The sequence below is a fragment of the Perognathus longimembris genome, chromosome 11 (assembly GCF_023159225.1).
Source record: "Perognathus longimembris pacificus isolate PPM17 chromosome 11, ASM2315922v1, whole genome shotgun sequence".
Classification (NCBI taxonomy): domain Eukaryota; kingdom Metazoa; phylum Chordata; class Mammalia; order Rodentia; family Heteromyidae; genus Perognathus; species Perognathus longimembris.
Window position 1 is genome coordinate 61,663,308 of NC_063171.1, and position 23,514 is coordinate 61,686,821.

General features: G+C 53.5%; 1 protein-coding gene across 1 annotated transcript in view; it reads left to right on the forward strand.

Moving 5' to 3' along the window:
• The window catches only part of Kif14 (kinesin family member 14), a 45,100-nt gene extending 44,089 nt beyond the window's left edge, over window positions 1-1,011 (forward strand). Inside the window, exon 29 of the mRNA XM_048358254.1 lies at window positions 671-1,011. Within this exon, the coding sequence (XP_048214211.1) occupies window positions 671-1,011 (341 nt within the window). The remainder of the gene's footprint in view (window positions 1-670) is intronic.
• The last annotated feature ends 22,503 nt before the right edge of the window (window positions 1,012-23,514 follow it).

Consider the following 23,514-nt stretch of genomic DNA (forward strand, 5'->3'; position numbering starts at 1 on the left):
TCCCTCTGTTGGTCCCTCACGGGCGGTAGTTACCTCTGCAGGAACCTGATTCCGCCTAATAGGCCTGCACGTTTGTCTGTGAACATCACTGGGAAGAACCGGCGGTGCTGGGTATGGGTGGCACTGGCCCCTATGATCCTAACTACTCAGGAAGCTGAGATCTGAGGATCACGGTTCAAAGCCAGCCTGGGCAGAAAAGTCCATGACTCTTATCTCCCATTAACCACCGAAAAGCCAGAAGTGGAGCTGTGGCTCAAATGGTGGAGCATTAGCCTTGATCCGAAAACAGCTACGGGACAGCACCTAGGTCCCGAGTTGCACCCCACTGCCAGCATTAGAAAACAGGGTGCTTGCTTGCCTAGTAGAGAAACACTTGAGTGGAATAATCCCCAACAGTGTGGACTCCCGTGTTTGTTTTGTTTTTGGCCCTCTTCCCGGGCTTGACTGGACTCGGGGGCCCGGAGCTCTTGCGGCTTCCACCCGAGGCCGGTGCTCCATCCGCGAGGCCCGGCTTCACCCTTGGCTTTTCCCTGGTCGGCTGGAGAGAGGGGGTCCCCCGGACTCGGACCCCAGATCCTCGGATCTCGGTTCCCTGGCCCGCTAGGGCACCGATGGGGTCCCTCTTATATAAAGATGCCTGATTTCCACCGTGTCCCCGCCCCGTGCCCAGGCGGCCCCGCCGACGCCGACCCCCGGAGGAGCTGCGTGGAGGATCTCTGCCGCCTGGCCGGCCGCGTGCGCCGCGCGGCGGCGGGGGAGCCCTGCGCCCCGGAGCCCCCGGGCGAGGCCGGCCTGGGCCAGCTCGACGCCCTCGCCGCCTCGCTGCTCCTGTGCTTCGAGGCCGAGGAGGGACCCGAGGTGCTGGAAGCCCGCGAATGTGCCGGAAGCCCGAGCCGCGGGGAGGCCGCCGCCACGCCGGGCAGGCCGGGCTGCAGCCGGGGCGTGCCCAAGCGCGTCCTCTCCCTGCGGGGCGCCCAGCCCGGGCCGGCCGGGGGCGGCCAGTGGGTGTGATGGCCACGCGGCACCCGGGGCGGCCGGCCGGAGGACACGGCGGACACACGCGCCCGGATGCGGGGGAGAAAGGAGAGAAGGCTCGAGTGTGCGCGTTCCGGAGGGCGCGGTCTCCCCCGTGGCCGCCCCGGGGTGGACGACATCGGCAGGACGGGAGCTGGCCTGGGAGCCTCCGCGGGCTCACCGGGCTCCTCGGGACCACGCGTGGGCTGGCCGCGCCCCTGGCTTCTCATGCTGTCAGCACCCTGGCCTGTCCATCGGTGTGTCAGCACGCTGGCACGTGCCCCGGGCCTGTCCGTTGGTGTGTCAGCACGCTGGCACGTGCCCTGGGCCTGTCCGTTGGTGTGTCAGCATGCTGGCACGTGCCCCGGTGGATCCATCAGTGTGTCAGCACACTGGCACGCGTGCCCTGGCGGGTCCGTCCGTGTGTCAGCACCGCTCTCCTCCGGAAGGGAAATCAGAACAGCCCGTGACTGACTCAGGGTCTCTAATAGCTAGGGGCAGCCACGTGGGGAAATGGCGAGCAGAGGTGTAACCGGGGCAGCTGACTCTGCACGCTTACATCTACACCTTGTCTCTTCTGAGGGGTTCACGGAGTTGCCGCTTTGAATGACATGCGTGCTCAGGGTGTGCCGTCCCGTGCCTCCCGGCTTGTAGCTAACTCCCAGATAGGGTATGGTGATGCAGTGGTGCTGTGCTCTCTGGCTTAGTACTCCCTTGAATTGCCCGTGACCCCCCGGGGCGGGGCGGGGGGGGGGGCTGAGGGGTACCACGTCCTGAAGCCCACAGCAGAGCTTGGAGACTGCTGCTGCTTTCCTCCTTTGGCTAATGGCATAGCGAAAGGACTTGTACATGATTGGCTGGAGAGTGAAGATCTCTGTATTTCTCAGCTTTAAAAGCCCTGTACAGTCGGGATAATACTCTGCTTGTGGGATAGCACCTTAGGAAAACAGCTTGACATTCTTAACCTCTCAAGAAGGTACTTAAAGCCTCTGAGCGTCACGGAGCAGCGACGGAGCGGTGGTGTTTTATTCGGCATAAGTAGAGGGGGTTGGCTGAGTAAACAGGAGTAAACGGGAAGATGGAGGAGCCCCCTGTCAGGTGGGGAGAGCAAGAAAACGCGGGTCATGATAGAGCGACCCTCAGGAGCCACGCCTGCCACGCACCGTGTCTTCAGTTGCTTGAAGGTGGTGCTGCGTGCAGATCCGCTTTCATCTTTCGGGCATCTGAGCCTGCCCTCTTGCGAAGGCCCGCGTGGACCAGTCGGGCTCCGGCATGCGCAGCCCTTTCAGTGTCCACTGAAGAGCGCAAGGTGGGCACGGGAGGATTTTCCCTGGAGCCTGTACTTTGGTGAAGGGCTCGTAACGTATCAGGATAGTCGTTTTTTGGCTTGATACTTGCTGTTTCATCTTTAGTTCCGCTTTTTAAACACACGACCGTTGCTGGAAACTTTTTAGTGTCTTTGTACATTTTTGTATACTTATATTTATTCTAAATAAACTTGTTATACTGTATTTGAATGAATGGTAAAAAAAAAATGCGATCAGAATCATGTGCAGTGAAAAGAAGTATTTCAGAGAGAATGTCTCTAATAAATTTTGTCAGCTGCAGAATTGTCTTTAAGATTTTTTTTCCCCCCCTAGGTTAAACTCAGGGCCTCAAATTCTCACTCAGCTTTCTTGGTCATGGCCAACATCCTATCACTTGAATTACGCCTTCAGCCCACCCTTTTGCTGGTTATTTTGAAGCAAAGAGTCTCACAGACTTTCTGCCTGAGCTAGCTTTGAACCACAATCCTCCAGATCTCAGCCTCGGGCACGAGCCACTGGGCCTAGCAAGATTTTTTGTTATTGTTTCATTTACTCCCGACTCAAAATTAATGTCCTATCTCTGGTTGATAACAGTTATTCTAGCACTAAAAAAAAATACTAAAATTATTATGATAACTACTTTTCTAGGCACTGTACCCCGCGCTGTCCTCCTGACCCTACTTTGTGTTCCACCTTGCTCCGCCGTGTGTGTGTGTGTGTGTGTGTGTGTGTGTGTGTGTGTGTGTGTGTGTGTGTGGTGTGTGTGTGTCCCTGCTGGTCCTGGGGCTTGAATTGAGGCCCTTGTGCTGCCCTTGAGCTTCTTTGCTCTTCCACTTGAGCCACAGCTACGCTAAGGTTTTTTGATGCTTCGTGGAGATAAGAGTCTCACACACTTTCTTGCTGGGAATGGCTTCAAAACACGATCCTCTGACCTCCGCCTCCTGAGCAGCTGGGATTGCAAGGCGGGACCCATCCACATCCAGCAGCAAGTTCCCCATTTTATTCAGGCCGTTGGTGTTGTTGGATCGCGGCCCAGCCTCCCAATCTCATTTAACTCCATTGTCCCTGTAAAGAAGTATCTCCCAATTGGTCATTTTCTCAGGTCGCAGGGTGGGGACTTCGGCATATGAATGGTGGTTGCGGGTGGTCAGTTCAGCCCATAGCAGGAGATGGAGTGCATTTACTTTGGGGACTTGAGGGAATCCCATCAAGGTGCTGGGCACTGTAGACTATGGGTCTGACGTGTGAGAGGACCTGGATTCTGGGCTTTTTCTTTGTCCACACTGGGATGTCTCTCCCTTTGCCACAGAGGCCTTGTTACTCCACTAAGTAGACCTACTGGCTGACGGTGCTTCAACAAATCATTTAACTTTCATAGTAGTTTTGTAATACAAGGATAAGCACACTCCCCCCCCCATCCTATAGAAGACAAAAAAAATTTAGAGAATCTCAACTATTTGTTCAAGATCACATAGGAAAAAAGAATAAGAGACCTAAGATAGAGTTCGAAACTCCAATTTCATACTTCTTTTTATGTCTTGGTGGATAAAAGGGTAGAAGGAGGAAGAAAGAGTTGAATAATGAATGGAGGAATGGGTGGGTGGGCAGGTGAATGATGAATGAGTGGTTATAAGGATATGTGGGTGTGTGGATGGATGGGTGGGTGGATCAATTTGTAGGTGAAAGAGTGGTAAATGAATAGGTAGATGGGTGAATGGATGGATGCATGGGTAGATAGATAGATGGTGGATGGATGAGTAGATGGAGGGATAGATGGGTGGATAGAGGGATAGGTGGGTAGATGGAGGGATAGATGAGTGTATACATGGGTAGATGGGTGGATGAATAGATGGGTGTATGAATGGATGGGTGGATGGATGGATGGGTGGATGGATGGATAGATGGGTGGGTAGAGAAATGGATGGGTAGATAGAAGATAGATTAGTGGCGAATAACTAGATGACCACAAGTACTCATACTTGTAAAGACTAACTTTGGGACAATTACTAAACCAAACAGCACCTATGAAACGGCTTATCAAAATCCAGGTTTGGAAATGTGGCTTAGCAGTGGAGTGCTTGCTTAGCGTGCATGAAGCCTTGGGTTCCATTCCTCAGTTCCACATAAACAGAAAAAGCCAGAAGTGGTGCTGTGGCTCAAGTGGTTGAGTGCTAGCCTTGAGCAAAAAGAAGCCAGGGACAGTTCTCAGGCCCTGAGTTCAAGCTCCAGGACTGGCAAAAAAATAAAAATAAGGGGCTGGGAATGTAGCCTAGTGGTAGAGTGCTTGCCTAGCATGTGTAAAGCCCTGGGTTCAATTCCTTAGTACCACATACACAGGAAAAGCTGGAAGTGGTGCTGTGGCTCAAGTGGTAGAGTGCTAGCCTTGAGCAAAAAGAAGCCAGGGACAGTGCTCAGGCCCTGAGTCCAAGCCCCAGGACTGGCAAAAAACAAAAACAAAAACAAAAAAACCACACACACCAAAAAACAAAAAAATTAAAATAAATAAATGAAGTCCCTTTGAGGGTTGTGCTCTTGTATTTCTTTTTTTCCCTGTAATTTATTTATTAATTAAACAAAAAACTTTTGACAAGGTGTTATGCAAAAAGGGTACAGTTACATAGTAGGGCAGTGTGTACATTTCTTGTGATATCTTACACCCTGTTTTTCTTTCCCTTCCCTAGGTCAGTAGACATATATACAATACACAATGTACCAAGAACATATACAGTAGCCACGTGGCCTACGCCGAAGAAAATTCGCCTAGGGCTTTAAATGTAATGTCGACAATAGACAGTATGTTGACAATAGTCTTATATGAACGTACATACATAGCTTTTGTGCTATTGTGATCCACTGAGAGGTCAATTTTTGACCTTTATATGTTGAGTGGTTGTTTGGTTTTAGTTACATAATGTAGGGTCGCTGACCCAAACCTGTGGGAAATACCATTTGACAAGAAGTTTTTGGTTGCACAGACCTGGTCTCTACTGTCTCCCCCTCCCCCCACCTTAACAGTCATATATCAAGGAGATCATGCCCCTTTGTTTTCTGTGTTCTAGGCTTATCTCGCTCAACATTATTTGTTCAAGTTCTGACCATTTCCCTGCAAATACCAATATTTCACCATTTCTAATCGCTATGTAGTATTCCATTGTGTATAGGTACCATATTTTTTGGATCCATTCATCTGTGGAGGGCCATCTGGGTTGTTTCCTTATTTTGGCTATTGTGAATTGTGCCACGAAAAACATGGAAGTACAAATGTCTTTTTGATATCTTGGGACCTGCTGTTCAGGATAGATGCCTAGGAGTGGTATGGTTGGGTCATAGGGTAGGTCTATGTTGAGCTTTTTGAGGAACCTCCATACTGTTCTCCCAAGTGGTTGTACTAATTTGCACTCCCACCAACAATGGAGAAGGGTTCCTCTTTCCCCGCACCCCCTCCAGCATTTGTTGTTGCCTGAGTTCAGAGTATAGGCCATTCTAACTGGAGTGTGTGCTGTTGTATTTCTACAAGCCAAGTTTTTGTTTTGTTTTACTTTAAGCTGAGGCGTGGGCAGGTGGTAGGGTCAGGAGGCAGGTGGAGGCCAGGTCTCATTTCAGGTCTGCTGGAGAATTTTGAGATTCTTTGGTAAATTAGTGCTGGGCTTTGAAAGTGCAGATAGCACACCCACGCCTGGAGCTCACATCTGAGTAGACCATCAGTTGGTAAGTTTTTATTTTAACAACCGTAGGGGTGAGCAGCATTAAGCCCAGTCCCAGAGGGAAGGCCCTGCCCATCTTTGTCCTCCCTCCTGTCTTTGTCCCTCCCTCCTGTCTTTGTCCCTCCCTCCTGTCTTTGTCTGCCCTTCCTGTCTTTGTACCCCTTTCCTGTCTTTGTCCCCCCTTCCTGTCTTTGTTTCCCCTTCCTGTCTTTGTCCCTCCCTCCTGTCTTTGTCCCTCCTTCCTGTCTTTGTCCCCCCTTCCTGTCTTTGTCGTCCCCCCTTCCTGTCTTTGTCCCCCTTTCCTGTCTTTGTCCCCCCTTCCTGTCTTTGTCCCCCCTTCCTGTCTTTGTCCCTCCCTCCTGTCTTTGTCCCTCCCTCCTGTCTTTGTCCCTCCTTCCTGTCTTTGTCCCCCCTTCCTGTCTTTGTCCCCCCTTCCTGTCTTTGTCCCTCCCTCCTGTCTTTGTCCCTCCCTCCTGTCTTTGTCCCTCCTTCCTGTCTTTGTCCCCCCTTCCTGTCTTTGTCCCCCCTTCCCTCTGCCCAGGAGCTTGCCGGGGTGACTGCACACGTGCGTTATGTGAATGTGTTTATCTTCTTGTCCTCGACTCTCGTTTCTAGTCTGCCCCAGGCATGGCGTATTACCTGCCTGCTGTTTCTTTAACTGAACATTTTAACAGAAATGAAGCAAATGCATAAAATCACAAATTATAGGTATCCTGCAGGAATTTCCAGTGCGTGAACCCCACCCCCATCCCTGGGTCATTGTCCCCTGGTGGTGACCCACCCTGACCCCTTCCATCATGGTAACCATGCCTCGTTCCCAGCTTTGTATAAGTGGATCACAGCTACCAGCGCGTCAGCAGCTCCCTCCCTTGCCCCTGGCAGTGTCTTTGTGGGACCCGGGACGCTGTGTGCAGCAGTAGTTGGCTGGTTTTCACTGTTTGATGCTGCTGCACGGCCTGAGTCTGTCCCCGTTGACTCATCTCACTGGGGGCCGTGGCTTTGGCCTCGTGACTTGCGTTAGCAAGAGTGAGGCGGTTTGAGACGGTGCAGGGAGACCGCGCTTGCTCACTCAGGTGTCGGCCATCATCAGAGCGAGATGGAGACAGGTGAGCAGACCCCCTCCCCCGCCCAGGCCTGCCCTCCACCACCTCACCAAGTCCTGTGTGATAGTCACCGTCACTGTTCAGGACTGGTTCATAACGTTGATGGCATGGTCGTTCACCATGTCTTTTGGTGCATATAGCGACCGTCATCCAAATTGCTCAATAACCTTAAAAAACACCAACTACCCCTGAAGGTGATAATCCTATGCAGTCTCCTTTAGCGACTTCATTAGAAGTCCACATCCGGTCTCCATGCAAGCCCTGGCCTGGGAGAGACGGGCAAGGTTGGCAGAGACAAAGGCGGGTGAAGGCCAAGGGTGGCGGGGGTGGCGGGGGGGGGGGGGTGGACAGCGGGGTTGGTGGGATCGAAGTTCCCGTTTCTCTCTGCCTGGCCGAACCCACTTTGCGCTTGTTCTCTCCCGGCTGGTGCCCTTGTTCGGGTCGTCCATCAGCCGCCCGCCGTCCCCTGCACGATCCACGGCTGGAGGGAGCGGGCTTGCCTAACGAATGGCCCTTATCCATCACCGCCGGAAGCCGGGGCTGCGGAATCTATTAGCGCAATCCACCATCGGGGGCGAGGCTTATGGATGGGGTGCAGCCGGTCGATGCGTGAATTGTGGATTTCTAGGCGTTCGGGTCAAGAGAGTAATGCAGATTTGGGATGGGATTGATGTGGCTGAGTGGTATTTTATGATGTAAAGTTTACCTCTGACTTAGAAAGTAATTGGATGTGGGTGACGGCTGAGGTTCAAGCGAAGCGCCGGTGGACATGGCAGATACCTGTAGTTCGCGGAGGAAGACGGATTTCCAGAATGAATTACTGTTCTTGATACTTTTATTCCGCTTTGTAATATGTCATTTGGGGCATCAGAACATTGACCCAGGAGGAAAGTTTTGCACATAAAGCAAGACGGACTCATTCTGCGGCCTGCCAGGTCCATAAATAGGAGGGGAGTGTGGCCTCCGGAAGGTTCTAGAGCCATCTGCTTCAGATGGCTGCAAACACGTCACCCCGGGGCTTGCTCTTGACCTCGTGTGTGTGCAATGCGCAGCAGTTGGGAGGTATCAGTGGTTCACTGTTTCTGTAAGCCTTGGACAGCGCCAGAGGGCGGTGTTAGGGCAGAGGATCGTGGGCTACAGAAAGTCCAAGGGCCCGACCCCATGCCCCGCTTAAAGGAGCCCCCGAGGCAGGGCACGCGTGCTTATAGCTTTGTTACATGCGCAGTTCTGTATCGCACCCACAGCTGGCTTTGAGCGGCAGTCCTCAGGATCTTGGCCTTGCGAGTAGGTGGGATAACTGGCACCCAGCCAGAAGTCACTTTGAAGTTAGAAAAGGAAGAGCAGGCCATTTAGACAGCCTTTGGTGGCAGGGGCTGAGCGGTGGCTCAATGGTCGGCTCACCGGCGCCCCCCGCAGGCTGAGAACACACCTGCAGGCGCTCTTGTAGAAATGCCTGGCCTTGCTATTAGAGCCTGGCTACACTGGGCTCAGGGAGAACCCAGGAGCTCATCTGGGTATGGGTGGCTCACGCCTGCAACCCTAGCCACCCAGGAGGCGGAGATCTGAGGATTGCGGTTCAAAGCCAGCCTGGGGAGGAAAGTCTGTGAGACTCTTATCTCCAAGGAACCACCGAAAAACTGGAAGTGGAGGTGTGGCTCATGTGGTAGAGCGCTAGTTCTGAGTGAACAAGCTAAGGGAAAGCACCCGGGCCCTACATTCAAAAGTATAATGTCTGTCATTAATCCTTCTTAAAACAAGGCCCAGAATGGCCTTCAAAGTCTGGCTCCTCGGGTCTCAGTCTCCCTCGTGCTGGGATTACAGCAGTGTACCACCACACCCTGCCAAAGTGTTTAACCCTAATGCTAAGTTTTACAAAGACGTGTTAATGCTCCTTATCTCAAAGGCAAGTATTCTGTGCCGTCTCTAGCAGAGCTGGCGTCTGCCTTTTGTGTGCGGCTTCCTTCCTCCGCTGCTCCCGCCCACCGCTCCCCGCCGGCCCACCCCTCAGTCTTTGTTCTGCTTCTTCTTGGCCGAACGTTCAAATCCGCCTTGCAGGCCAAATGGAAAATGGCACGAAGCCAGCTGATTCACACATCCACTTGGCACTTGCCACAAAGCTCAGGAAACACAGTTTTTCTTACAAAGGTATTCTGCTTAATGGGGGCAGAATGCAGATTAAAATGAATACCCTGTCATTGCCATTGCTTTTTTTTTTTTTTTTTTTTGGCCAGTCCTGGGGCTTGAACTCAGGGCCTGAACACTGTCCCTGGCTTCTTTTTGTTCAAAGCTCGCACTCTACCACCACTTGAGCCACAGCGCCACCTCTGGCTTTCTCTATATATGTGGGTGCTGAGGAATTGAACCCAGGGCTTCATAGATACGAGGCAGGCACGCTACCAACTCGGCCGTATTCCCAGCCCGTGCCATTTCTTTTGAACAATGTGCGGCATTGGTGTTCACGTTTCTCCACGGGGTGCGTGTGAAATCCATCCCCCCGGAACCTGACTCAGCTCCCAGGGCTAAGGTGCAGCGCACAGCTTCCTGAGCCACTCTCGATTTGAGCTCCGCGCTTTGGGCCCTGATAACCCGTGAGTGCTGCAGAAGGAAGACTACGGAACACATCGGTATAATTTTGGAAGTGAAACTGATGCGCTGTTAAAAAATAGAATCGAGTAGACTATTCCTGAAAGTTTTAATGTTGAGCCAGCTGACTGCTTCGTGTGACATAAAGCAGATACACCTGTCGAGGGGAGAAAATGGGGCGCATTCGAGGGGAGGGGGTGGGGGCGGGGAGGGCGGTCCTTGGCACTGTGGAACACAAGTGTGAAGGTAGAATTGGGAGATGCTGTGTTGTGCGGGGTCGGGTCTCGGCTCAGGCTGTCGTAACAAGATACCAGCAACTGGGCCGTGCCCACAGCGGGCGTCTATCCTCACCAGCAACTGGGGGGGCCCCGGAACAAGGCCACTCAGCCGTGTCGCACGGCGTGCATGGGGCAAGCGCAAAGAGGAGGGTCACGGTCCAGGCTGGCCCCAGAGCTGAGGAAGAACCGGCATCCTGAAGGGCTGTGGGTAGGCTCCAGAGGTAGCGGGCCTGCCGAGCAAGTGTGAGGCCCCGAGTTCAAGCCCCCTGCTACAGAAAACAAAACAGAATAACTTGGGTAGTTCTTGAAGGACAAAGAAAAAGAAACGGCTCCTCTCCCTCCCTTCTCCTCAACCCAGGGGCCGGGTGGGGAGAGGAGGCTGGGGACAGGTACGGGCTGAGTTCGCTCGGGCTGGGGACGAGGAAGGCGGAGGGAGCTGCCTCGTTCTGGCTCAGGGAGGAGCTGAGAAGTGATTCTTTTTTTTTTTTTTTGCCAGTCCTGGGGCTTGGACTCAGGGCCTGAGCACTGTCCCTGGCTTCCTTTTGCTCAAGGCTAGCACTCTGCCACTTGAGCCACAGCGCCACCTCTGGCCGTTTTCTATATATGTGGTGCTGAGGAATCGAACCCAGGGCTTCATGTATACGAGGCAAGCGCTCTTGCCATTAGGCCATATTCCCAGCCCGAGACGTGATTTAGTGCTGGGCCCAGTGACAGTCAGCACCCAATAAGGGCTGACGGTTGTGACGTGCCTTCCTTCTCTGTCTGTCTGTCTATCTCCTGCTCACGCATGGGACCCAGCTTTGCTGCAGACGCCTGCCTCTGGCTCCGGGGCTCCTCCCCTTCCTCCTTGCGGCGGGGCTGGGCTCTTCTCTAGGGCCCCGCGCTCCTCCCCACGGCATCTGGCTAGGGCACCCCAGGCACCCAGCCTCCCTTCCTCCTGCCAGGCCCCAAAGTTGGCCCTGGTGGTTTCAGGACATGCAGGACGGGATGGGCACACTTTTCAAATGTTCATTTTGTATTGTTATCTAAAGGTGACGTGCAGAGGGGTTACAGTGACACAAGCCAGGTAACGAGTACATTTCTTTGGGGACACTGTCACCCCTTCCCTTGCTCTCTCCCAGTTTTTTTTCCTCTCCCATCTCCACCTCAAGTTGCATGGTTCATTTCCAGCAGAGTGTCCAGTGGGAACCACTGCCACATTTGTTCACCCTCTGTGCCTCCATGCCTGTGCTCCCCTCCCCCATCCTCCCAAAGACACGTAAACCAACAGACAAGACAAAAAAGAAAAGAAAACAAAACAAAAACAGCAGCCAAGAAAATGCTTGCTGGGTGCCGGCGGTCCGCGGCTGTAGTGCTAGCTACTCAGGAGGCTGGGATCTGAGGATCAGAGTTCGCAGCCAGCCCCGGCTGAAAAGTCCCTTTGAGACTCTTCTCTCCAATTAACCACCAGAAACATGGAAGTGCCACTGTGGCTCCACGTGGTAGAGTGTAAGCCTGGGGTAAAAGAGCTCAGGGACGGTGCCCAGGCCCTGAGTTCAAGCCCACATCCAACAACAACAACAACAAAGTGAAAAGAAAATACCTCTTGTTTCCATTTCCTGGAGTTCATGTCAGTAAATATCTATATATTATAGATGCTCAGGAGCCCAGAGGTGCTGTGCCTTCGTGTCTCTCCTAAGAGCATCCTCCTTTGGTCTCACGGTGTGGGAACGCCTTCCTGCGTGATTCCTCCCGTCCTGGCGTGTGTGTACTTTAGGTCCAGCTTTGGCGTGTGAGAGGAAGCACGCGCCGTGTCCCTGAGCGCGGCTTACCTCCCTTACCATGATTTGCCTTAGGTCCGGAGCTGGGCACATGCTGACCTGTGGATTACTGTCGGGGTCTCTAGCACCCCCCCGCCCCGCGCTCCCCCGACCCGCGGGAGAGACGGGGAAGGCACGCCCCGACCGGACGAGCCAAGCAAGGAGAAGGGTCGGCAGGCCGCCCGCCCGCACCCAGCCCTCCCTCACCGGAGGACAATCAGACGGCCTGGGAGTCAAGTGGGCGCAAGATCTCGTTTACTGGGGAAGTACGTGCCACTCATATAAGGCACAGGAGCCAATCAGGTCTAAGATGGGCAGGAAGGGGCGGGATGAGCTGTCCGTCAAGGGCGGAAGAGCCGGGGCGTCACAGCCCACAGATCCGCCTCTGGGTTATAACCAAAGACACCTGTAGCAGCTGCGCGCGGTTGTGAGGCGCCACCATCTTAGCCACACGTGGCCCCAAGACTGAGACACAGGCGGGGCCGGCTCGTCGGCTTCCAGGTGTGCCCCACAGATTTCTAGATCCTGACCGCCAGTAGTACCAGAGACGGGGGGGACTGGGGACCTTGCTATTTGGGGGGCCCCCGTGCAAGAGGCAGGCCCTGGCCTCCTTCCTCCAGCTCAGCCCCGGGCCCCTCTGTCGCTGGATTGCTGCTTGCGTGGCCCAGGCAGGCGGGAGCGAGGGGGGGACTTGGTGTCGCCCACCTCTATGTCCCCCTGTGGGGGGGCGGGGAAGGGGCGGCTGTTCTGATCTACATGGGGCCTGCGGGCTCCTGGGGGACCTGGCTGGCGGTGTGGGGGGCTCTCCCTGGACAAGTGCGGCCCCCCCACCCCTGACACTGCCAAGTGCAGCTGCTTGGGGGCCCCGCTTGGCCGCCGTGACCAGCACGGTGGAGGCTGCGGTGGAGGTCAGAGGCTCCCGGAGGGCCGCCGAAGTCAGCCAAGGGAAGGAGGGAAGGAGGGAAGGAGGGAAGGAGGGAAGGAGGGAAGGGCCCCGGAGGGCCGGGCCGGGCTGAGTGGGAGGCTGGGCGGCTGGGGCTCAGCGTCTTTATCCGATGATAGAGCTAGGCAACGCTCTCTCTCGTTCTCTCTCTCTCTCTCACACACACACACACACACACTTGTGGGTATTGGGGCTTGAACTCAGGGCCTCACCTTCTCTATTCAAGGCTGGTGCTCTACCACTTGAGCCACAGAGCTCCTTCGGGCTTTTTGGTGGCACGTTGGAGATACAGAGTCTTCCAGGTTTGTCTGCCCGAGTTGGCTCGGAACCACGACCTCCGATCTCAGCCTCCTGATTAGGATGACGGGCGCGAGCCCCCCCTGCGGTCGTCTGAAGGAGTTGGTGTTCGGGGTGGCCCTTCTGTATTTGCTTCTCCCCCGTCCTCCCCATCAAGTCAAAGTCTGAGATCCCTGTGGCAAACACCGGAGCCCCCCCCCCCCCATTTCCTGCGTCTAGGAGAGACAGGTGACTCCGAGATCGGAGCCAGCCCATGTGGTCCGCCAAGATACCTGCGCGTGTGCGCTTAGGACGCGGACGGACGCCTCCATCTTTCCAGACCTGCCTAGCCGGCAGTGACGCTCCCTGCGGGGCAGGCGGGAGGTGGGGCTCTCTGGGGCTCCCCGAGGCTCTCCCCCACTCCCATGCTACCTTTGCTGGCGCCACAGGAGGAAGCAGGGTAGGACAGCAAATTGGGGTGAGAATGCAGGTCATCCTCGCGACTCAGAAGGCTGTGGTGTGAGGATCACGGTTCAAAGCCAGCCCACCAGCCGGAGGTGCACGGAACTGTGCTGACTGGCAGTCAGGAAGCCCATGCCGGGGGTGGGGTGGGGGGTTGGGGGGAGCGCTTCCCCCCCTTGTACTTTGGAGAAGAACTTGAAGGATTAAGGGAGACACTTTTTTAATCTCGCACCCCGACACATAATCCTGGCGGCGATGGGTGGGAAACGGCCGCCCTGTTGACGCGGGAGGAGGCTGGCCCGCGGGGGATTGTCCGAAGCCTGCGTCTGCTTTCAAGTTGCTGGCGGTTTATGCGAGGATTCGCGGCTCCTGCCTGTCCCGGAGCGCTAATCACGGAGCATGAAGACAGCACGTGGGTGCGAGTCTACGGACGGACAGACGTCATCTTTGCAGAGATTTTGTTTTTTTTGGCAAAGGTAAGAGCCCTGGACTTACATAAGAGCAGAGCCCGGGCGCAGCGCCCCAAAGGGGCTCCTTTCTTCTTCTATCTGTAAAGCTAACTTCAGAATCGATTTGGGAAGAGGAAAGGCAGGGCCCGGTTAACGAGGCACAGTCTAGAGGCCCCGCACGCCGCTCTGGGCGGGGCCCGGGGTGTCCGCTCAGTCGTCGCCCGCCTGCCGAAGGCCCCTCGCCTCTCTGGAGCCCTTGCGTCGTTCCTGAAGGTGTTCCCCCAAAAACCTCTCACCTCCGGCTGCCCCAGTTCGAAGCTGACAGCTTCCTGGCTGGTTCTCTCTGCAGCAGCTGGTGGCTGGCTTAGAAACGGGGGGGGGGGGGATGTTTCCCCCGCTTGGGGGCCCTCATCCATGCGCTAGGATTTTCTCCATTCGTCGGACGTTGGGGTCAGTTTCGGATGATTACGAGGATGCGCTGCAGAGGTGCAGAGAAGACGGATGAAGACCAAAGATCAACTGCAGCGTGTTGCACAGAATTAAAGGGCAGAGCAACAGACGCCGCCATCAGCAGAGAGATCCTCTCGTCCTATCCCTTCATCTCCCCCTTTCCAGATTCTGAATTGTTGTCTTTACTTTTTTTTTTTTTTTTAATACCGGTCCTGGGGTTTGAACTCAGGGCAGGGCCTGACCTTTCTGGCCCAGGGACCGTGCTCTACCCCTTGAGTCGCAACTCCATTTCCGGCTTTTTTGGTGGTTAGTTGGAGGTAAGTCTCACAGACTTTCTGCCCTGTCTGACTTGGAACTGTCACGGTCCTCAGCTCTCAGCCCCCTGAGCGGCTGGGATGACAGGCGTGAGCCACTGGCGTCCAGCTCCACTGCTTCCTCTCACAGACCCCTCCCCTCCCCGTGGCACAGCTCTACGGGGCCTGGCTCCCAGCAGCCACTCCTCATAGGACAGATAATGGAGAAGGGGTGTGTGTGTGTGTGTGTGTGTGTGTGTGTGTGTGTGTGTGTGTGAACTTTTGTGAGGGCCGGCTGTGCTGTGGGGAGGGGGAGGGGTGTGCTGAGCAAGAAGCCACAGCCCCAGAAACGGGAAAAGTCTCCGTCCAGTTCAAATCCAGCCCGGGCAGGAAAGTTCCTAAAACTGTCATCTCCAATTAACTAGCAAAAAAAAAAACCAACCAGAATGGGAGTGTGGCCCAAGCGGTAGAGCACCAGCCTTGAGTAACAAAGTGAAGAGGAGATGGGCACGGGTGGCTCACGCCTGAAATCCCACTCAGGAGACTGAGATCTGAGGATGGCGGTTCAAAGCCTGGAGAAGTCTGTGAGACTCTTCTTACCTCCAATTCACCGCCAGGAGACCGGACGTGGCGCTGTGGCGAGCGCGCTACCACTTTGAGCCGCGGCGCCACTTTTGGTTTTCTGGTAGTTCGTTGGAGATCGGAGTCTCACCGATTTTCCTGCCCGGGCTGGCTTTGAACCGCGACCCTCAGACCTCAGCTTCATGAGTAGCTAGGATGACAGGCGTGAGGCACCAGCGCCCTCCTCGGGTAGGCCCGGCTCCTGCCCTGCTGTGTTTAGTCCTTCCAGCAGGCTCCTGCCCGAGTGTCGTGATTACAGAGGAGGAGACGCTCCTGGCAGCGGTCACGACTTGTCAGTTGATCAAGCCTCCGTGCTGGGGGTGGACCCCAGGCCGGGGTGCAGGCCTGCAGGCTGGGCAAGCGCTGACCACCGAGCCACGCCCTGGACGCCTGGACGCCTGCCGGCTCTGCAGAGCCGGCAGCATGGGGGAGGTGGGGTTCTGGTTCCTTCTAGAAGAGCATGGCTTTCCGCTCGCCCTCTTGGGCGGCTCAGGGTGACGCCTCTGCCTTTCGCCTTCTGGCCTTAGTGATTAGTTGGTTTTTCACCTCGGATCCTCTGTCGGGTTAACGTAAAAGGACGCCTTGGGCTCCCCTCGTACCGTTCCCCAAACGTCAAGTCCCCCACAAGAGGCTGCGCGGTGGGCGAGGGTCGGTCCTCAATCTGTGGGAAAGTCTGGAAGGTTCTTATCTCCAACTAACCACCAGGAAACAAAGTGGAGCTGTGACTAAAGCAGTAGAGTGCTAGCCTTGGGCATACAAAGCTCAGGGACAGCGCCCAGGACTCGAGTCTAAGCTCCAGGACCAGCATAAAATAAGTAAAATATAATAAAATGTAATAGTCCTTCCTGTCCAGAAAATAGTAACTGCATTCCAATTTTAGCTTTCTAGTCTTTTTTTTCGTACATCCAGAGGCACACATATAAACATGTTTGGTCATTCAACAGCTTGGCTTTTCTCATTTAGCATCCTGTATTTCAGACGCAGGGTCCTCTTCCGACTTAAATGCTTTGTTGGAAGCGCACAGCAGTTCTTTTGCTGGTAGCGCAGGCCTTACAATGTCACAGAGTGAGCATCCAGAATATTAATTTTCATCGGTTATGTGAAAAGGGTAGGTGACCTGGCTAAAATATAAGTGTCAGCAGAACTCACACTTCAAGTTGAGTGTATGTTAATACAGCATTTAACAAACCATTCCTCATACTAATGGAGGGCTTGACCCCTGCAATGAGAAGAGAATTTTTTTTAAAATCCTGATTAATTCAGATTTTTCTTGAGATTGGAGACTGTACAGCTGTTTGAGCGTGTGCTGGGTAAGAAGCAGGCGACGACGTGAAGACCACAATAGCTGGGCATGGAGGCGCACCCCCGTAATCCCAGCTGCATTAGAAGCCGAGGCGGGAGGAGGCTGGTTGGAGGCCTGTCCAGGCAAAAAGTTAGCATGAGACCCAATCTGAAAAACAAACTAAAGCTACAGGTCTAGAGATGGGGCTTAAAGGGTAGAACACCTGCCTAGCAAACACAAGGCTCTGAGTTCAATTCCCAGTACTGGAAAATAAAAGCCATTTTCCCACCCTAGTTACACAGCTCTGTCAGTCTCTTATTTGTTCTTCTATAGATATTAAAACATTTATAAGCAAGTATGTGTGTATATACATGCATACATATGTGCGCACAATATATATCGTAAGCATATTTATATACACAGATATGTATATGTATATAGATATATAGAAATTGATATAGATATTTGTTTTTCACTTAAAAAAGAACACCACAGGACCTTGTACTTGCTTCATTGATGGCTCAGTCATGTTTGATCACTTGAGCTATGCCTCCAGACCAGGTTTTTGCTGGTTATTATAGATATAAGGTCTTTCAGACTTTTTTTTGCCTAGGCTGGCTTCAGCCTGTGATCCTCCAGATCTCAGCCTCCAAGAAGCTCGAATCTTTATCACGTTTTAAATTGAGTAAACGCACTTGGTGTACGCTTCTCTCTGCCATGCCTTGTTCACCCAGTGATGGCTTAGAAAGCAATTAGCAATGTCTTAGAAGTCATTTCAGGGGCTGGGAATGTGGCTTAGTGGTAGAGTGCTTGCCTTGCACACACAAAGCCCTGAGTTCGATTCTTCAGCACCACATAACCAGAAAAAGCCGGAAGTGGTGCTGTGGCTCAAGTGGCAGAGTGCTAGCCTTGAGCAAGAAGAAGCCAGGGACAGTGTTCAGGCCCAGAGTTCAAGTCTCAGTTTTGGAAAAAAGAAAAGTCATTTCAAAGCAGTTCAGTAAGGGCACCCTTGGTCTCTTTCACAGGGGCTGAGTGGTTTTGCTAATTGACACATAAGGTTTTCATTCTTTTACTATTTCAGACCATGCTTCTGTGAATACTGGTATAATATTTTATATGTGGGAAGGGTAATGCATACTTTATCATCTCATGAGATGGATCTGAGATCTGGGAAGGCATAAAATACAATCCCATCATAGAATGAGTTCAAGGGCAGTGTGCTGGGCTCTTTTTCTATGGAAAACCAAGTTAGCTTGCCCAAGAAAGTACCTAGTAATGTAAACTGCAAATGGTAGGCAGCACTGAGCTCCAGGCTTAGCTGTCTTCAAGCAGAGAGAGAGAATGGCCGATTTCAGCTTTTTGCATCCTCCAAGATCTCTCTCTCTCTCTCTCTGTCTCTGTCTGTCTGTCTGTCTGTCTGTCTCTCTCTCTCTCTCTCTCTCTCCACGTCATCCTATGTCTTGTATTGCTTTACTTTTCCTTCTCTCTGTTACAGGGTTAGAAATGTTACTGGGTTCGAGGGAGGGGGTTCCTGTCCCTCCAAGAGTCCACCACTCAGAGACGGTCTCAAGCAAAAAGATGGATTTATTAGGGAAGCAAAAAGCGAACTGACCGGCCAGGGACACAGCGCAGACTCGGGAGCTGAAACTGCGGTAGTGAAAAGCGGGCTGACCGGCCAGGGACACAGTGCAGACTCGGGAGCTGCCACCGTGACCCCGGGCAGTCCTCAAATTGCGGTTTATAAAGGTAAAAGCGTGGCGCAGATGTAGGGGCTTGAAGCAGGGGGCAGAGCAAGCAACAAACAAGTTAATCAAGCCATTTACAGAAGCAGAATTTTGGGGTCAGGTTGACCTAATCTACTCCCCCCAACATTTCCTACCATGTTTCCCTAGTCAGGATGGAGTCAGCTGTACTCCCTACAACACTCTCTTAAAATTTTTTTTTGGGGGGGTTGCTGGTCCTCGGGCTTGAACTCAGGCCCGGGGCTCTGCCCCTGAGCCTCTATTTGCTCAAGGCTAGCACTCTACCATTTGAGCCACAGAGCCGCTTCCGGTTTACTGGTGGTTAATTGAAGGTAAGAGTCTCATGGGCTTCCTTGCCTGGCTTTGAACCTCAGTACTCAGCACAGTCTCCCAAGTAGCTAAGATTATAGGTGTGAGCCACCTGTGCCTAGCTCGTGTGTGTGTGTGTGTGTGTGTGTGTGTGTGTGTGTGTGTGTTGGGCATGAACTCATGTTCTCCCTTGGATTTCTCTTTGTCCTCAAGGCTGGGGCTATACCGCCTGAGCTACCTCCACATCTGGTTCTTTGCTTCTTTATTAGAGACTTGTCAGGTGGAGCTGGCTTCAAACCTTGATCCTCAGATCTCAACCTCCTGAATAGCTAGGATTAGAGGCGTGAGCCACTGGCACCTCGGTGGTTTTTTTTTTTTTTAATTCACTGTACTTGGATCTATATTACTGAAAATAAAATATTCTTCCGTGAACTGTCCTATTCCTTTTCTCAGATGTGTTGCTAGTTCTAATCTGACACAGAAAGGGCCCTAAAAGCCCCTGTCTGGTGACAGAGTGGGGGACTGGAAGCAGATACTCACTCTTCGGTGACTAACGACGGGCTCTGTATGTCCTGGTCAGGATGGTTAGAGAGGGGAAGAATCGGGGCTGGGGATATAGCCTAGTGGCAAGAGTGCCTGCCTCGGATACACGAGGCCCTAGGTTCGATTCCCCAGCACCACATATACAGAAAACGGCCAGAAGCGGCGCTGTGGCTCAAGTGGCAGAGTGCTAGCCTTGAGCGGGAAGAAGCCAGGGACAGTGCTCAGGCCCGGAGTCCAAGGCCCAGGACTGGCCAAAAAAAAAAAAAAAAAAAGAGAGGGGAAGAATCAGGAGAGGCCTGGAGAGTCAGGAAGTTACACGCACACACACACACACGTGTAAAAAGAGCAAAAGCATCTTTCATCGCACACACAGGCACTGGCGGCTCCCGCCTGTCATCCTGGCTACCCAGGAGGCTGAGATCTGAGGATCGTGGTTTGAAGCCGGGCTGGGCAAGAAAGTCGGCGAGACTCTCCTCTTCAGTAAACTACTCAGAAAAAGCCAGAAGTGGAGCTGTGGTTTAAGTCATAAACCACTAGCCTTGAGAAAGAGAAGCTTGGGGACAGCCCCCAGGCCCCGAGTTCACACCTAGGCCTGGCAAAACTAAAGTGAAGTCCAGCTAGGCATGGGTGGCTCACGCGTGCAGTTCCAGCCACTCAGGAGGCTGAGGTTGGAGGCTCGCCGTTTACAGCCGGCCCAGGCAGGGAAGCCCGTGAGACGCCTCATTCCTAAAGGCGTGAATGGAAGTTTTATTAACCCAAGCGGGCCGATGGCGGTGGTGAGCGTCAGCACCACGCACGCACCTCTCACTTGTGTCACACACAGCCGGACGCCGGTCAGTGGGGCAGGGCAACCCGGCTCCACCAGGTCATTCAGGAATCCAATCTCCATCCTCCTGGCGGCTCCGGCCTGGGTGAGGCTTCTTAGCTGACAGACAGGAGCAGGGAGAGAGAGAGGACTGAGCTGGGTGCACCGCTTCTGATGTCCAGCCCACAGCTACGCCCAACTGCAGGGGAGACTGGAAAAGGAGAAGACAGAACAGACCGGCCCGGTGCAGGACTGTGGTCCGGCATTGGGATCTTCATGGGCTGTTGTGTGGGGTTCTGCCCTGAGGGCTTGGGGGGGGGGGCAGTGGCCAGGGTGAAGAATGCTGGGATCGCACGAGGAAATCCCCATGGTACACGCGGTGGGTGACTGACACGTGTCAGCCACAGGCTGTGTCTTCCTAGTGATTACGACTACTATGGTGATTTTCCATTGCTGGGGCTGGAACTCGGGGACTTGAGCCCTGACTCTGCCTTTCTCCTTCTTTTCTTTTTTACTCACACTTAGTCCTCTGCCACTTAGGCCATTCCTCCAGTCCAGTACAGGATTGTGGCTGCTTAATTGGAGACAGTCTCGTAGACTTTTCTGCCTGTACTGACTTCAAACTGAGACCCTCAGATCTCAGCCTCCTGGGTAACTAGAATTACTGGCTTCAGGCACCTGGCTTACTGTTACTATTAAGATATAAATATCAAGCCAGATGCTGATGGCTCATGCTAGAATTGAACAAGAGCATGAGGCCCTGAGTTCAAGCCCAGTTCCCCCCCACACACACACTTTAAATACTTAATCCATCAATCCAAGTAGCTTATAGGCTTCATTATGGAATTTTTGTACTTCTAATATTGAAAGAAAATAAAATGTGTCTATGGGTCTGAGAATATTGTGAGTAAAACCAGCAAGAATATTGCCACAGGAATTTGCCAAAGGGAAATCCAGCCACCCCTGTAATACTCACCAGAGGCACTAGATGGCGGTGGTGTCTCACAGTGGTTTGGTGATTCCATCGGAGGCTGGAATGGCTGGTGGACTTCCAGTCCTCGCTGGGGAATTGAATCAGGAAGCCCAAGAGGAACAGTACAAAAAGATCACTTTATTCTTAATATTGTGAAAAGACACGTCCCACAATACTCACAATGTTCTCTTGTGACATTTTAATCTTATATACTCTTTTTTTATTCCTAGAGGCCAACAGAAATAATGCCACGATGATGTTTTGTGAACACCGAGACTTGTAAAGTTTCCGAGTCGTTTTCGGAGCGTCCTCTAGGGCTGGATTTGATTCTCAGCTTCCCCTGCACATTTGGGGACCAGACTTGATTGAAACTGCTGATACAAATTCTCATTTTTTTTTTCCTTGTGGGAAAAACAGTTAGATGAGACAGACATTCCTTCAGAGACACTGAAAGCTAGGGAAGCTTTTCTAGCAGTTTTCATCTGGAGGTGATCATAACACTGTTCAACCTAGATCAGAAGCCAGGCAGTGTGTGTGTGTGTGTGTGTGTGTGTGTGTGTGTGTGTGTGTGTGTGTGTGTGTGTTTATGTGTAGGAAGGTACTGGAGCTTGAACTCGGGGCCTTGTACTCTTGCTTTGCTTTTTCACTCAATGCTTAATGCTCTACCACATGAGTGACATCTCTACTTGTGGCTTTTTGATGGTGATTTAATTGGAGATAAGAGTCTCACGGACTTTCCTGCCCGGGCTGGCTTTGAACCATGATTCTCGGATGTCAGCCTCCTGAGTAGCTGGGATTACAGGTGTGAGCTACTGACTGGCATCTGGCTGAGTGATGCCGTTCTTGTGGTCTGATTGGATCCTCAGTGGACGCAGGGGGTAGTGCGTCCATAATGACATCTGCACGTGAGCTGATGGTTACCGCGTCATCAGCTCTGTTAGGGGGAGGGTGGTGGCTTGGGTTTTGTCCACCCCTTCCTTCCAGAAGAGTGTCTGCGATCCCGGGGGGGGGGGGGGTGGTGGGAACGCAGGGAGAACTCAGCAGGTGGAGAAACTTGTCGACTGACCATGGTATCATGAGAACAGCACTGAAATCCTGACCAACTCAGTGGGCTGAGATCTGACGGTCACGGTTCAAAGCCAGCCCAGGTAGGGAAGCCAGTGAGACTCTCATCTCCGATTAAGTACCTCCCCAAAAAGCCGGAAGTGGAGCTGTGGCTCAAGCGGTAGACTGTTGTTAGCCTTGAGCAAAATAAACTCCGAGACAACGCCCAGGCCCTGAGTCTAAGCCCCAGGACCAGGACAAAAAATAAGTAAGTAATAAATAAACAAGAGGTTACACAGCCTGGAAAGAGATGTCCCCCTACCACTTGGTTGGTGTATTCATGTGAAATCATATGAAGGCGAGCTATTTCATTGCCCTTAAGAAATGACGACATTGGCAGTGTTTCCAGTGACTGACACGCGCTGGGGTGGACCCAGAGACCTGCGGCCCGCTTCGGATTTCACAGGAGGCCACGCAGCGGGGGCCGGCCTGCGAGTGGCCGGCGTGGGGGGAAGGACTCGGGTCTGGGGGACCAGCCCGGTGGCCTGCGGCGGCCCACGCTCTCCCTGCCCCGGAGGCCCCGGCTCCAGCACCTGTTTCTCTTGCACACGTCCAGGTCCACCCGTGCCGTAAATCTCTGCTTTAACGAGCAGCAGCCCCGGGCGCCGCTCTCCAGCCCCCGCCACCGCCGTCAGGCTTGTGGCTTTTATGTTTGTGGGTGTCACTGGCCAATTCCCCTGTGGGAGTGGGGACAACGCATTGAGGTCGCTTCAGAAATGGACTCTGGGTCCCAACTAGGAGATTGGCCCGGCTGGCGCGCGGGAGCCCACCCCCCCCCCCCGGGGTGAGGGTCGGGGCGGGGGGGGGGGGGGTCGCGCTGCACATCGCTCAGGGCGGACACGGGTCTTTGTTCTCCGCTCTGAGGAGAGGGTGACGGCCTGGGCACACGGTGGGCAATGTGACACATAAAACACGTTTACGAGCCGCGCCGTGGCACCGCCGGGGACTCGAGGGCCACGGTGCTGCGTGGAGTGCCAGCCCGCCCTCCCCCCAAACGCCAGCCCCCCTCGCCCTCCTGCTCCTGCCTCTCTCGTCCTCTTCCCCTACAACAAGGGAGGAAGACAAAGACTCCATTCTGTTATAAATGTCGGAGCTAATTCTAGCTTCCACCCGCGAGAGAGAACGTGCGCCCTGCGTGTCTGTGGGCCTGGCTTCCTTCCCTGGTCCTGCCATTCCACTGCAGACGATGCCACGTCATTCTAATGGATGAGTAAAATTCCAACACACACACACACACACACAGACACACAGACACACACACACACACACACACACACACACGTGCCAGACTAATTCCTTAGAAAGGCAAAACTGTAGTTCAACAAAACGAACACAAGGAAATGGGTCCTTGGAAGGGGTAGGGTAGATTCGAGGAGGAAGAGGGTAGAAATGGAGGAGAATGCAAGAACAGAGCCAATGTATATCCTACCCCATGAAGAAGCGCGAGCCGGCAGGTGGGTCCCTCCCACCTCTA